This window comes from Dreissena polymorpha, chromosome 13 (assembly GCF_020536995.1).
Source record: "Dreissena polymorpha isolate Duluth1 chromosome 13, UMN_Dpol_1.0, whole genome shotgun sequence".
Taxonomy (NCBI): Eukaryota; Metazoa; Mollusca; class Bivalvia; order Myida; family Dreissenidae; genus Dreissena; species Dreissena polymorpha.
The window spans coordinates 25,957,708-25,973,486 of record NC_068367.1 but is presented as its reverse complement, the minus strand read 5'-3'; the positions used below and the strand labels follow the sequence as shown (position 1 = coordinate 25,973,486).

General features: G+C 35.9%; 2 protein-coding genes across 21 annotated transcripts in view; one reads left to right on the top strand and one right to left on the bottom strand.

Annotated features, from left to right (window-relative positions):
- The window catches only part of LOC127854951 (ras-related protein Ral-A-like), a 226,443-nt gene that overhangs the window by 18,647 nt on the left and 192,017 nt on the right, over positions 1–15,779 (top strand). For all 12 annotated transcript variants that reach the window (XR_008037245.1, XR_008037242.1, XR_008037244.1 and 9 more), the window contains exon 4: positions 14,590–14,764. Coding sequence is in view for 3 of the 12 variants with exons in the window: in XM_052390152.1 (XP_052246112.1) it covers positions 14,590–14,764 (175 nt within the window). In the remaining 9 variants the exon portion in view is untranslated. The remainder of the gene's footprint in view (positions 1–14,589; positions 14,765–15,779) is intronic.
- The window catches only part of LOC127854948 (transformer-2 protein homolog alpha-like), a 191,774-nt gene that overhangs the window by 37,360 nt on the left and 138,635 nt on the right, over positions 1–15,779 (bottom strand). The window lies entirely within an intron of this gene.

Here is a 15,779-nt window from a genome sequence, read left to right as displayed (position 1 = left end):
ACTGCTGAAAATGGTGGTTTTCTGGATCCTGCGATAACTTAAAAAGTTCTTAATATTTTTTCACGAAACTTGGAACATGGATAGATGGCAATATGGACATTATTCATGTCATTTCATTTTGTTCCTACGTCAAAATTTTGGTTGCTTTGGCAACAACAACAAAAAAATCTGACAATGGTGGAGCCGGTAGGGGACATATATTGCTTGGCAATAGTCTTGTGTATTGACTGTTTGAATATTGGCCAATTTCTGTGTGCTTGCTATTGTTTAGACTGCTTCATTGCCAATTTTCACATGTTCTAAAAAAGAGCTTTTGAAGAATATTAAATAAAGAACAGTACTGCACGAAAATTTAGATGCAAAGTATCACTTATGTATTTTTGTTGCTTTTAAAAATAAAAATAAATGGAAATTAGAGGTTTTTATTTGAATTTCAGAGAGCGAAACATACTTTTTCTGTATCACTCTGCAGGTTATGTGATATCAATAATGTATTGCTTTTTTTGCCAGAACTTCCAAATAGAAAGTTTTTTTAGATTTATGTGGCAGAAAGAGAAATTTATCAAATTTAATGACTTTCAGAACTGCCTGGCTGTGAAGATAACACAAAAATAACCTGTTATTTTGAAAGCAGATGTTGAAAGTAGTAAGCGCTCATACTTCAAGAACAAATTGTGTCACATTGTTACCAGAGAATCGTTTTATTTAATTGAAATAGCCAAGAATCGGTTTTCTCTTTAAGTAAAAGTCATTTTCATGCCTCTCTGTGAAGGTTTTCAAACTCAAAAGTTGTTAAGAGAAACAAATTTGTAAAGGGTCCTTCGTAATGTATATATATTTTTATGCCCCCCTTCGAAGAAGAGGGGGTATATTGCTTTGCTCATGTCGGTCGGTCTGTCGGTCGGTCCGTCCACCAGGTGGTTGTCAGACGATAACTCAAGAACGCTTAGGCCTAGGATCATGAAACTTCATAGGTACATTGATCATGACTCACAGATGACCCCTATTTATTTTGAGGTCACTAGGTCAAAGGTCAAGGTCACTGTGACCCGAAATAGTAAAATGGTTTCCGGATGATAATTCAAGAACGCTTATGCCTAGGATCATGAAACTTCATAGGTAGATGATCATGACTAGCAGATGACCCCTTTTGATTTTTAGGTCACTAGGTCAAAGGTCAAGGTCACAGTGACCCGAAATAGTAAAATGGTTTCCGGATGATAATTCAAGAACCCTTATGCCTAGGATCATGAAACTTGATAGGTAGATTGATCATGACTAGCAGATGACCCCTATTGATTTTCAGGTCACTAGGTCAAAGGTCAAGGTCACGGTGACCCGAAATAGTAAAATGGTTTCCGGATGATAACTCAAGAACGCTTATGCCTAGGATCATGAAACTTGATAGGTACATTGATCATGACTGGCAGATGACCCCTATTGATTTTCAGGTCACTAGGTCAAAGGTCAAGGTCACAGTGACCCGAAATAGTAAAATGGTTTCCTGATGATAACTCAGGAAAGCTTATGGCTAGGATCATGAAACTTCATAGGTACATTGATCATGACTCGCAGATGACCCCTATTGATTTTCAGGTCACTAGGTCAAAGGTCAAGGTCACAGTGACAAAAAACATATTTACAAAATGGCTGTCACTACAACTTAGAGCCCATATGGGGGCATGCATGTTTTACAAACAGCCCTTGTTTGAATTTCACTGTAATGAACTTACATGTAACTTGAATAACTCTTAGTTAACTATGTGTTTCATTGTTATATGCCTGTTTAAAACAAACTTGGCGGTAATATGGGAACACCCAAGCTGGCAGGCAGGAAGGGGGAAATATTTGCTTGGAGCATAACTTTGTAGAGCTTGGACAGGAAGGGGGAAATATTAATTTTGCTTGGAGCATAACTTTGTCCATCTTGGCTAACTTTCCTCAAGTGATAAGCATGATGAGACGGAGCTCCATGCCAGAAAAGCAGGTCCCTAGGTCCAAGGTTAAGGTCACAACTCAAGGTCAAAGGTCATGTTCAAGAGCTGGATCCAAGGTCAAGGTCACAATTTCAGGTCAAGGTCAAGTTTTGGCAAGCAATGTCTGAAGAAAACTAAGTATGAACCTTAACTTTGTCCAGCATGGGTGGATGTTCAGTTCAAATGACCTTGTCTCTTGGTTCAAGGTCAAGGTCTAAATTCAAGATGAAGATCAAAATTTGTTATTCACAATATCTTAAAAAAGTTATCAGCATGATAAGGTCAAATCTCAACTCAAGATCAAATGTCATGTTCAAGAGCCAGATCTATAGATCCAAGGTCAAGGTCGCAATTCCAGGTGATAGGTCAAGTTTAGGCAAGCATTGTCTACAGCAAACTTAGTCTGAAGCTTTTCTTTGTCCAGCATGGGTGGATTTTCAAATGACCTTGTCTCTTGGTTCAAGGTCAAGCTCAGAATTCAAGGGGAAGATCAAATTTTGGTGTTCATAACATCTATAAAAAGTTATTATCTTCAACTGTTTTACTAGAGCATTTAAATGGACAACAGCTGTTGAGGTTTGTCGATTTTTATGCCCCCCTTTGAAGAAGAGGAGGTATATTGCTTTGCTCATGTTGGTCTGTCGGTCGGTCCGTCCACCAGGTGGTTGTCAGACGATAACTCAAGAACGCTTGGGCCTATGATCATGAAACTTCATAGGTACATTGATCATGACTCGCAGATGACCCCTATTGATTTTGAGGTCACTAGGTCAAAGGTCACGGTGACCGAAATAGTAAAATGGTTTTTGAATGATAACTCAACAACGCATACGCCTAGGATCATGAAACTTCATGGGTAGATTGATCATAGCTCGCAGATGACCCCTATTGATTTTGAGGTCACTAGGTCAAAGGTCAAGGTCACAGTGACCCGAAATAGTAAAATGGTTTCCGGATGATAACTCAAGAATGTATACGCCTAGGATCATGAAACTTCATGGGTAGATTGATCATGACTCGCAGATGACCCCTATTGATTTTGAGGTCACTAAGTCAAAGGTCAAGGTCACGGTGACCCGAAATAGTAAAATGGTTTTCGGATGATAACTCAAGAACGCATATGCCTAGGATCATGAAACTTCACAGGTAGATTGATCATGACTCGCAGATGACCCCTATTGATTTTGAGGTCACAAGGTCAAAGGTCACGGTGACCCGAAATAGTAAAATGATTTTCGGATGATAACTCAAGAACGCTTTTGCCTTGGATCATGACACTTCATAGTTACATTGATCGTGACTCACAGATGACCCCTATTGATTTTCAGGTCACTAGGTCAAAGGTCAAGGTCACAGTGACAAAAAACGTATCACACAATGGCTGCCACTACAACGGACAGCCCATATGGGGGGCATGCATGTTTTACAAACAGCCCTTGTTTTTTATTCAGCCCTATTTTACAATAAATCACAGTGGTTCATACACGTGTTAATAGTTCTGCTGAAAATGTATTCAGTATGTAGTTTTGGGGTAAACTTGGTAAAAGTACTGAGGTAAATTTGATGAATTTGATAAATTACACGTGATAAAACATTCTTGATAGATAAATCGTCTTATAATCTTCATATAAAAATTTGATAGTGTATTGATTGGGTATACGATATGAAACAGATGCCATGAAGTTGGGGGAACAAGGGGGGGATGCACAGGTGTATTAATTATCAGATATGTGATTTATCCACCGTACACATGCTTGCAATAATAACAAAAATAACAGCAAAAAAATTATTGCATCACATTTGGTGCACACATTTTGCCAGTGTTGCATGTGAGGCTTCAACCAACCATGGAGTATTTTTTTTAAGTTTTGTTGGAATGATTTGATAGTATGAATCATTTATATATATATTGTTATTAAATGGCATTATTCAGTGAACAATATAGGTTTAGAAACATACAAACATGCATACACATTATATAATACCTGTAACAATTTAAAATCTAAAAATATTTCAGATGAATTCATAATTTGTCTTTGAAAAATATTAAGTTAATGACAAATCACATAGTATCATTATATAACCATCGCAGGTAGATGAGTGTTGAAGGATGAGGAAGACAAGTTGTTATTAATTGAAATACCAGTACATTATGGAGATCACAATGTTTCTTTTAACAGAGGGGTAATCACGTGACAAACAAGATGCCGACGTCCATGCAGAGACTGATATTCGATCTATATTTGGTCTTAACTTGCTGCAAAATTTCTAAGCGGGTCACAAAATTACAGCTCCCCCTAAGAAAATTCACAGCAAGTAAAGTCGAGATAAAGAGCGATTATTAAATAAACGCTAATCACTTTCTTGCAGGTATGGCTGGAAAGTCAGAGGCATTTAAACAATTAATACAAGAAATAAAGGGTATAAAACGGCGAAAAATTGCTGTCTCTGCATGGACGTCGCCATCTTGTTTGTCAAGTGATTTCCCCTCTGTTTTGAAAAACTTTAAGAAATTCATTGAAATCATGAAATGTTTTAAGTCCCAGTCTAGTTCTTGTATAGGTGTTTTCACACTAAAATGTTTCAAACAACTCCTGCAATAATCATTCAACATTTGTGAGGAGAAAATACTGGATTTCGTGTAGATATTTTGGTCTAAAAATTGCACTTAAGATCAGCTTAAATTAAGATTTCCCATAGATGCTTTTTGAAGCACTGTTCTGGATACAACAGTTCTATTCTCAACTCACAGTGGGTATCTAGTCAGGCAGTGAAGAATTTTTCCAGAGCCACTCGCCCTGCAGGGCGAGTAGGTCTGACATTCGACTCGCCCATCACTAAATCGACTCGCCGTGCATAAAAAGATCATATCTTATCTATATTTATAGTAATGATCAACCAAAACATTTTTTAAGCTTAAACTATCATGTGACTTTGTCTCATTGTAATAAACAAACATCTAAGTCTAAATTTGTATTTATTTTGCAAAAACCAACAACAATTAGTCAGTGTCAGAGTTAGAAATCTCCATGGCAGCTCGCTTCTTAGGTTGTAGCCAGAAGCTTGTGACCTGACGTGTGTCTTGTTCCTTTCGCAGAATCGAACAACTTGCGAATCGCATTTCCTGGATTAAAGTCTTTCAGTTTTGGGCCATCACAGCTGATTCTGACCAATGATGCCAGGGAATCATAATGGAGATTAGTTCTTTTATCAGTCTTTATTAAGTTCATTCGACTAAAACCACGTTCACACTCTGCTGTACTTGGTGATATGGTTAACATTATTTTAACAAGGGCAGAAATGTTCTTAATGTGTGTGGTGTCTTTACTTTTTAACATGTTTTCATACCCTTCTTGAACTGATTCAAAGTTTTTTCTTTTCATGTACAATTTCAGATCTAGCCATTCATCACTGGCGTTTTCTTTTTCTTCATCAGACAGCAGCCTTGGTGGAAATAACTGAAGAAGTTTGTCGATTTTATCATCAACATAATTTTGGAACTCCTCTCTGTGTTCTTCATCATTTTCAGGCCAGTTTTGGAAGTTAAAAACACTGAACAAGGAATGGGGTTCCTTAGCAATGTGCTTGATGAATCTTTCTTCGATGAAGTCTTGGGTGGATGTCAAGAGGCTGTTAAGTTCTTCACTGAGTATTTCTTCTGTGTCCTGTTGCTTCCCCCTTTTCTGTGGCTGAGTCATTTCAACACCTCTGAACTGGCCACTCTCTTTTTCTTGCAGATATTGTCTCAGCTTTTTTCCTCGTTTGGATTTCATTTTGTTTAGTTTTTGTTTCAGTTCATTTACTCTTGAAGAAATTTGAGAAATGAGACAATGTTTCTCTTCGAAAACCTTCGAGATATCACTTAGTATTTCAGTCCAGTCTTGCATAAAGTGGAGGAATGTCAGGTATCTTTCTGTTGTCAGATGTTTCAGGTAGTTTTTTGCCTTTTCAGCATTTTCATCTGATCCAGAGGCCATTTCCTGGAGATGAATAACTGTCACTTCATAGTTGTCGAGGAGTGCCTTGAGTGCTCTATTTTGACTTGCTAGCCATCTTACTTGCTTAAATCCACCATAATGCTTCAGTTCTATATCTAGGTTTATGGCAATGTCGTACAACTCACGTCTGCGCTTAGGTGAATAATAATATATATAGAAAATGCCTTTCAAAACCATTTCAAAATCGTCAAGATAGCGACAGCCTTTCTTTGCATCACACACAGCAAGTTCAAGATTGAGGGCTACACAGTGCACAACAGTCATGTATGTACTACAATCTTCACCATTCATCTTTTTATTCAAAGTGTCAATCAGTAGCTTCACTGCCCCACCTTTATGTCCTAGATTCACTGCAGCACCGTCCGTGTTTATGCCAACAAGTTTGTTAGCTAACACATCTGCATTCACTCCTACTGTTTCGAGCCCCTGTAGAATCTTATCTTTCACCCCTTCAGCATACCCATGCTTAAGCTGTACAATATCTGCCAATTTAGTTTGAAGTTTACCATTTGAGTCAACGTTTCTGACATATACAAGTTCTTGTTCAATGATACCCTTATCTGTTGACCCATCTGAAAGGACACTGACATATCTTGTGGATTTCAAATCATTTGCAACTTCATCTTTCAAAACTTCAGCACAACAAACACAAAATTATTTACAAGCAGTCTTCACGCTAAATATTTTAGCCAAATAGCCCTTCGGGCTAATCAGATGGAATTTTGAATAGCCCGAAGACATGTTCAATAGCCCGAATAGGTCAATATAAAGTTTATGACTTTTTTGGCCAGGCACACCAAAATAGTTATTAACAATCAGAAAATCTACTTTCATTAGTAAAAACAGATGCATGTGATTACAGTAATAAAGGGTATTCTGTTTCCTTTTGAAATGCATTTTATACAATATGCACCAGAAAATTATGCTGTTTATTGTAACTTTATTATTACACGTTCTCATTCAATGATTCCATTAATCAGTTTGACCGGTGTTTGGTTTTATTTTAAAGCAAATTGAATTATTTTCACGTTTACAAAATATCCAAAGAACTTCAAAAATACATCAGCCTATTAAAATAACAGATTATTATCGTATTATAAATAGGACAATCGCCGGTGAATTTATGAATTGTCGGCATGTGCAGGCTTCATAACAAAAGGCCACTGGGTTTGTTAATTGCCCAATCTACCAAGTAACAATGTCTGCTTCTTTAATTTACTCCCGATGTGTCAACCTTGAAAAGTATTGTATATTCGTAAACAGATTATAAGTAGCAAAGTAGGTCACGTAGCAGAACGAGATTACAGAATAAATGAAAGTACTACAATTATTAATAATAAGTTGAAAAAACGTCTTCTTATACCCAAGAATAATTTATTAAAACACATGGAAATCTAACTGTAATAAGGATCAATTTGTTTTTAACCCAATGCGTTCAATATCCCTTGCAGACTCTTTTATTTTTATTGAAAAATTACTTTGTCCATTTTTCATGAATTATAAATACATTTTCGGAAAACACTTCTAAAATTAAATATGCTTCTAGATTGGTCATTATTTTAAAACATTACGAAGTGGCCGATGCGCGAACATCCCGGAACGTAATCTCCGCATGTTCAGTTTGAATAACCTCATCTCGATTGGGCGTCAATTGCATCATTACTTTAAATAGCAACTAACCCGGATGTTAACACGACAGTTTAGAAAAATGGCGGCCGCCTGCGTTCATGCAATTCTTTTAAACATATAACGTCATTTTAGGCATTTAAATAGCGAATTTAATCGTGCCTCTTAAAAACGCGTATAAATCAGGTTATTGATATGACTCTTAAATATTTAATCGACCGGTCGGGCTATTTTATTAGCATTTAGGATCCACCGACCATCCAAAGAATCGACTCGGGCTTCGGGCTTATAGGCTTATTCGAAGAAAGACTGTTGACAAGCTTTGTTATTCCTGTAGTTCTCACTCACTGATACATTGTTTTTTTCTAGCAGATTCAGTAACTCTGGGTATTTCAAAAACGATTCGTTTTCTTTTGCTATGTAGTAGGCTGTGTTAAACAGCGCTTGATACATTGGAAAATTGAACTCCTCAGCTTTTTTGAAACTTTAAGAGAGGGGTGTCTGGTCTGGCATATCTAATGCTTTCTTTCTGTCCACACAAAGCATATATTTCACACTTTTGGCATGGAACTTCAATGTTTCTTTTTTTGAATTGTTGGTGACACTTTTCACCAGTGACGATTCTTTGTCAGAATGTTCCGGAAATTGTCTACACACTTTACAAAACATGGCACTCCCATCCTCAGCAAAATCGACCCATTTATATTCATCCCTCCAATCATCATGAACACTTCTCTTCCATTTCGTCTTGTCATAACTGAAATGGATTTAGAATACAGAACATTTCATAGACCTCGCCGGCAACGTTACAACGGTCACACATAAAAATAACTTTGTTTGACACTCAAACAGAGTTAATGAATTAAACAGTTAAAATAAAACGAGACATACTAATTAACAATCTTGATAACTTTTCACAAATTAAAAATTGGGCATAGGTTCCCCTGATTTTGTCCATTTAGTATCCCCAATCCCTTTCCCAGACCATTTGAAAGATGTGGATGAAGACAGAAGAGAAAGAGGGTTGGGTAATGCGCATTGTTTAATAGCAACACAATGCACAACTAAACCTCTTTCTTTTAGTGTTACTTAACCTACATAACATACTACTACTAGTGACACAAAACTGCAAACAAATTAACTACATTATCTGAGGGTTATATTTGCTTTCCTTACGTAGTCTGCACCTCATTCCTCTTCTCAATTCTTTCCGCTTCTCTTTTTGACGAACTTTCACTCTTTTCCCAGTCTCCACCACCTTGCAAATACTTTAATATAGAACCCTTTTCCATTTTAACATTTCAGACAAACTTTTACTGAAAGACACGCTTTTAATCAATTAGCTTAGAGCACTGACACCTACGAAAAGAGCGCAGCAGATTCCGAGAATTATTTTTACTGTGCCCGTGACGTCATTTGTCATTGTCAAAACGAAAGTGCAGTTTCTTTGTGTACTAAACCTATTTTTTGTTCATTCGAAAAATTGTTCGCAATTTGTATCGATGTGGCAGGATTTCTGGAACTGAATTTATATTTATCAACTTGAAAAACAGCACTCGCATGGTCGGTCGAGTGTTTAACAAACTCTTCATGCCCGACCGTCAACTACACTCACATATGCGAGCGGTCGAGTGGATTCTTCAAGTTCTGCTAGTTGGCCGTATGTTGGCCGTATGACAAAATAATTATTGAATCATCAGCAAAACCATGAAATCAAAAGAAGAGATCTATATTCAAAGTATTCATGCTGATTTTGCTTATTACTGGTACAATATTGGCAAAGATTGATGCGGAACCATGGCAGTGATGTTTTGTTTTTATTTTGTACAGACTGCGACTTTCTATTGGGAAAAATAGTGAGATAACCCTTTACCACTTAGAAGCGTATTTAACCCTTTACCACTTAGAAACGTATTTAACCCTTTACTACTTCGAAACGTATTTAACCCTTTACCACTTAGAAAAGTATTTAACCCTTTACCACTTAGATACGTATTTTGATGCATTTGTAGTCCCATAGAAGGTACAATCTTATTAAAGACCTTTCTTACTAATTTTAGGTTTAAAGGCTTCATTTCCAACCCTTAGATACTGATCAGCAGCAAACAGCAGCAAACCTGAACAGACTGCAAGTGACTCGCAGGCTTTTCTGGTTTCATGCTGTTTGCACATAGTCATTTTTACTTTGCTTCTGATCAGTGGGAAAGGGATAAACATTGAAATTGGGAAAAATGAAGTATTATTTATATGATTATAAATAACAGAATTACAATTGTTTTTAATTGCATTATTGTTAATTATTGTATTATAAAGTGCGGCTTTAATATCTTGTTACAGTTACAATCAAGATAATGTTTACTTAATATTCTTTCACATACATTTTAAACTTGCAATAATCTATATTTTCTAGAATAAACTATTAAAACATATCCTCTTTCAATACATTGAATTTATTTATAATAGCACAATAAATTTAATTATTTTAAGGAGTAATTTCTCAAAATTTGTGTCCGAAAGACTTCAAAAATTGCAGCTATTGACGTTCAAAGAATACATTCAAGCTATGAAATCATGGGTTCCAGAATGCTAGAACGGTTTTGTTTGTCTGATCTGAGGGTATAATACAAACAAATTTTGTCATAAATCTGTAGCATGTGTTAAAAAGCTCACATGATGGGATGATTGTTTAGAACCTTTTGTATTTTCTGGGTACAGAAACATGGTAAATTCCAGAACATTGTCTTTATCCTTTCCCACTCAGATGCAAAGTGAAAATGGCTTTGTGCAAACCAGGTTTTATGCTGTTTGCTACACATCTGTATCTAAGGGTTGGCACTGAAACATTTAAAACATGGATAAAGTAAGAGGGCCTTTCATTAAATTTAACTATTTAAGTGACTACAGATGCGTCAAAATACGTATCAAAGTGGTAAAGGGTTAACACTGTATTACATGTTTGAGAATTTGGAATTGGGCAGCTTGGAATGCAAATCATTTTGACGACTTTCATAAGCAAAACTGTTCATTTCATTCATGTTCTGAGTGTATTTTTAGCTCACCTGTCACAAAGTGACATAATGAGCTTATGTGACCGTGTGATGTCCGGCGTCCGTATGTGCGTGCGTGCGTGTGTGTGTGTGTTCGTCAACAAGTTGCTTGTGTAGACTATAGAGGTCGCAGTTTTCATCCAATCTTTATGAAATTTGGTCAGAATGTTTATCTTGATGAAATCTGGGTTGGGATTGTATTTTAGTCATCTGGGGTCAAAAACTAGGTCACTACGTCAAATAATTCAAAAACCTTGTGTAGACTATAGAGGTCGCAGTTTTCATCCAATCTTTATGAAATTTGGTCAGAATGTTTATCTTGATGAAATCTGGGTTGGGATTGTATTTGGGTCATTTGGGGTCAAAAACTAGGTCACTACGTCAAATAATTGAAAAACCTTGTCTAGACTATAGAGGTCGCAGTTTTCATCCAATCTTTATGAAATTTGGTCAGAATGTTTATCTTGATGAAATCTGGGTTGGGATTGTATTTGGGTCATTTGGGGTCAAAAACTAGGTCACTACGTCAAATAATTGAAAAACCTTGTGTAGACTATAGAGGTCGCAGTTTTCATCCAATCTTTATGAAATTTGGTCAAAATGTTTATCTTGATGAAGTCTGGGTTGGGATTGTATTTGGGTCATTTGGGGTCAAAAACTAGGTCACTACGTCAAATAATTGAAAAACCTTGTATAGACTATAGAGGTCGCAGTTTTCATCCAATCTTTATGAAATTTGGTCAGAATGTTTATCTTGATGAAATCTGGGTTGGGATTGTATTTGGGTCATTTGGGGTCAAAAACTAGGTCAATACGTCAAATAATTGAAAAACCTTGTGTAGACTATAGAGGTCACAGTTTTCATCCAATCTTCATGAAATTTGGTCAGAATGTTTATCTTGATGAAATCTGGGTTGGGATTGTATTTGGGTCATTTGGGGTCAAAAACTAGGTCAAATAATTGAAAAACCTTGTGTAGACTATAGAGGTCGCAGTTTTCATCCAATCTTTATCAAATTTGGTCAGAATGTTTATCTTGATGAACTCTGGGTTGGGATTGTATTTGGGTCATCTGAGGTCAAAAACTAAGTAAAAAACTAGGTCAAATAATAGAAAAACTTTGTGTAGACAATAGAGGTCGCAGTTTTCATCCAATCTTTACGCAATTTGGTCAGAATTTTATCTTGATGGAATCTGGGTTGGGATTGTATTTGGGTCATCTGGGGTCAAAAACTAGGTCACTAGGTCAAAAACTAGGTCAAATAATAGAAAAACCTTGTAAAGACAATAGAGGTCGCAGTTTTCATCCAATCTTTATGAAATTTGGTCAGAATCTTTATCTTGATGAAATCTGGGTTGGGATTGTATTTTAGTCATCTAGGGTCAAAAACTAGGTCACTAGGTCAAATAATAGAAAACCTTGTGTAGACAATAGAGGTCGCAGTTTTCATCCAATCTTTATGAAATTCGATCAGATTGTCTATCTTGATGAAATCTGGGTTGGAATTGTATTTGGGTCATCTGAGGTCAAAAACTAGGTCACTAGGTCAAATAATAGAAAAACCGTCTTGAAGAAATCTGGGTTGGGATTGTATTTGGGCCATCTGGGGTCAAAACTAGGTCACTAGGTCAAATAATAGAAAAACCTTGTGTAGGCAATAGAGGTCACAGTTTTTATCCAAACTTTATAAAATTTTGTCAGAATGTTTATTTTGATGAAATCTGGGTTGGGATTGTATTTTGTTAGTCAGGTGAGCAATTCAGGGCCATCATGGCCTTCTTGTTTTTGTTATACTCTGTCCATACTATTGCTATAAAAAGCATTTTTTGATGAATTTTTCAATAAAAGTGATTGTTTTTTTTTACCATTTTTAAAACTGTGTTCATGTATGCATGAGCACAGCGTCATTTTATCAATTTAAATGATGGAATTATGCAAATGTCTTTCAATTTTACTTATAGTAAGATAAACTGTTTATTATGCATTGTTTAAAACACACAGTTTATTCCAAGGTCTCATTCAACCCTCAAATATTAGTGTGTTTCTATTTATGTATTGCAATAATGTTTTCCCTGGGGATATAATTGTTTTTCATTTCCAAAATGTTACTTAAAACTGATTTAGTGAATAATCCATGTTAAATAGGCACATTATTTGATTTGGTGCTTGATTATGGATTTAAAATGTTGCCGATCATTCCAAAGATACTATGATCTTTGTTTTTTTGAAGTCCTTGTCAATTCCAACCCCATATTTTTGTCATTTACCCCACTTAAAGTAAGCAGTAAGTCTCACACTGGATCTTCGCACATATTGCCCCCCCCCCCCCCCCCCCCCCCCTCACAGTATGTTATGAATGGGTTATAATTACGCTACCAGATTATTTTTTTTACAACAATAACATTGTGTGGCCTTCACATGGTGTTGGCACTTACATTTCTGTTTTCATGGTTATTTTATATTAATCTATTGGTGTTGCTCATGTGACACCATCAGGTCAATGAATACATATTTCCTCTTACATTTTTAAGTGGCTGTGTTCTTCCAGTGAGAAATGCTTTTTAATGTGTGTGATTAAGATTAAAAAACAAATATAATGAAAATTTTAACCAACATTTTCTATAAAAACTGTCTTTTAGACATCAAAACACATTTTGGAAAAAGAATCTGAAGTAATTTAGATACTGAATGATTTGTCCTGAGGGAATTTATAAATGTTCCATCGAATAACCCTTTCCCCCATAAGAAGGGAAGTGAAAAATAATGGTTTCTTGCAACCAGCATAAAACCAGAACAGCCTGTGAGTAACTCGCAGTCTGTTCAGGTTTTATGCTGTTTGCTGCTCATCAGTATTTAAGGGTTGGAAATGAAGCCTTTAAAACTTGAATTTATTAATAAAGGTATTTATTAAATTTAACTTCCTAAAGAACCACAAATGTGTCAAAATACGTATCTATGACTTGTGGTAAAGGGATAAACGCCCACTCAACTGGTTTCTGGCCACGAAGTTTATTATTGTGCTTTGCCTTACATTTGGCTGGCCATTGGAGATTGTTTACTTTAACAAGGATGTACGGCACGAAAAATATATTTCATTACAAAATCTTGATGATGTTGAAGTGCTTATGAAGTAGTGGGGAGTGTGCTTAGGGGAAAGCAGGGCAATAGTGAGCTGAGGGGAACGCAGGGCAATGTCTGTCATAGTGGGGAGTGAGCTGAGGGGAACGCAGGGCAATGTCTGTCATAATTGAGTTTCTAATTAATCCGCTTTTGTGTCTACAGACAGAAGTGTTTCTGTGAATAAGAATTTAAAAAAAATAATTGTCATCATAACAATAAATTGCAAGGAGTTGCATATTGCAGGTTTATATAACTTATATAAAATTTCTTTTGCTAGTGAAATTTACCTTTTTCGATGATTTAAAGAAATCTTAAAAACCCACTTTTGTTTTGTTTTGACAGGGAATGGCTTGTGCCTGTTAAAACGACAACATTATATTTTTATTTGTCTGCACTGGACAATCTCAGCAAACGTTCAATTTCTGTTAACAGGGGACAGATTTTGCGTGTGAAAAATATGACAACATTCCAAAATTCTATTGTTATTGGTTAACAACTGGCTTATCCCAGCAAACGATCCATATCTGCTTTTAGAGAGAAGATTTTGCGCGCGAAAACGGGTGACAACATTCTGTTTCTATTGGTTCCCTACTGGAAAATCTCGGAAAATAATATATTTTTATTTTGAGAAAACAGATTTTGTGCATGAAAAAAACATGACTATATTCCATTTTTATTGGTCGGCAACTGAAAACCAGCAAACAATCAATTTATGTTTTCAGAGAACATATCTTGCTCATCCGAAACGATAAAACAGAACGTTTTTATTGGTCTGCAAACAATCAATTACTGTTCAGCAAACAATCAATGTATGTTTTCAGAGAACAGATTTTGCGCGTGAAGAACGATGACAACATTCCGTTTCTATTAGTGGGCAACAAGGCAGATCTGGAGGACAGACGGCAGGTGACGTTGGACGAGGCGAATCAACGAGCTCACGGCTGGAATGTACCCTACGTAGAAACATCGGCAAAAACTAGGGCAAATGTAGATAAGGTATGGGTGCTTTTATTCTGTTGATGATTATATGGGCATCTTTTTGGGAAAGCTAGCCTTAATGCATGTGCTAAAAGTGTCTTCAATGCTTAGCCTGTGCTATCCTCACAAGCAAATCTGCGATGACTTTTTCCGCTTTGTTGGTATTTTGTGTTTTAAAGATATTTTCTGTTAGCGAAAATACAGTTTAGGGGGAAAGTGTCGTCCCTGATTAGTCTGTGCAGACTTCACATGCTATTCTGGGAAGACATGATATTCTGGTACATGCATTATGCCTAGTTTTTCAAAAAACAAGGCTCATATAACGTCATATGTTGGGTTAGAAAAGTTTTCAAACCCTTTGCATCAGACATACTCAGGCCATCATGTTATGCCCAAGGGGGGCCTTTTTTATAAGTTTGAAAACAAACTCTAGTGAATGTATATTAGGTTTGCATGTAGGTTTGATGGTGTTGGTGTGATGTAAATGCATAAGGTGGTTTGTTAGCTTTGATACCAGGGCTTTATTTTAGAGGCTAGGGTCTGGACTTTGGCCAAAATGTTGTGCTTTCGTGGAAATCTTGCACTCCTGCAATTATAACAAAATATATAAAATATTCAATTTAAATTACATATTATTAATGTGTAATATTAAGCATTTATAATATGATTAATATTGGTTTGTATTAAAGTAAAAATAAATAATAAAGTTGTAGTTAATTTTTTTTACAAAAATTTAATGGTTGCTATAAAATTATGCAGATGATAAGGATGTTTAACTTAGCCCTGCTGTATTAGGAAGCCCTGCATGTTTATAGCTTTTATTAACTCTGTGTACTATTTGTTTCTGGGCTATATATATCTTTAGCTTTTATTATAACTGTTATTTAAAGAAATTTCAGTTACCGTATGTGATTATCATTAGAATAGAGGATAACTCTTGGTTTTGAAAGATGACCGATTGCAAATCACGAATGATGATAATTTTTTGATATTTTCATGAGTGGCGTAGCCATGATTGCCACGATGAAGATTC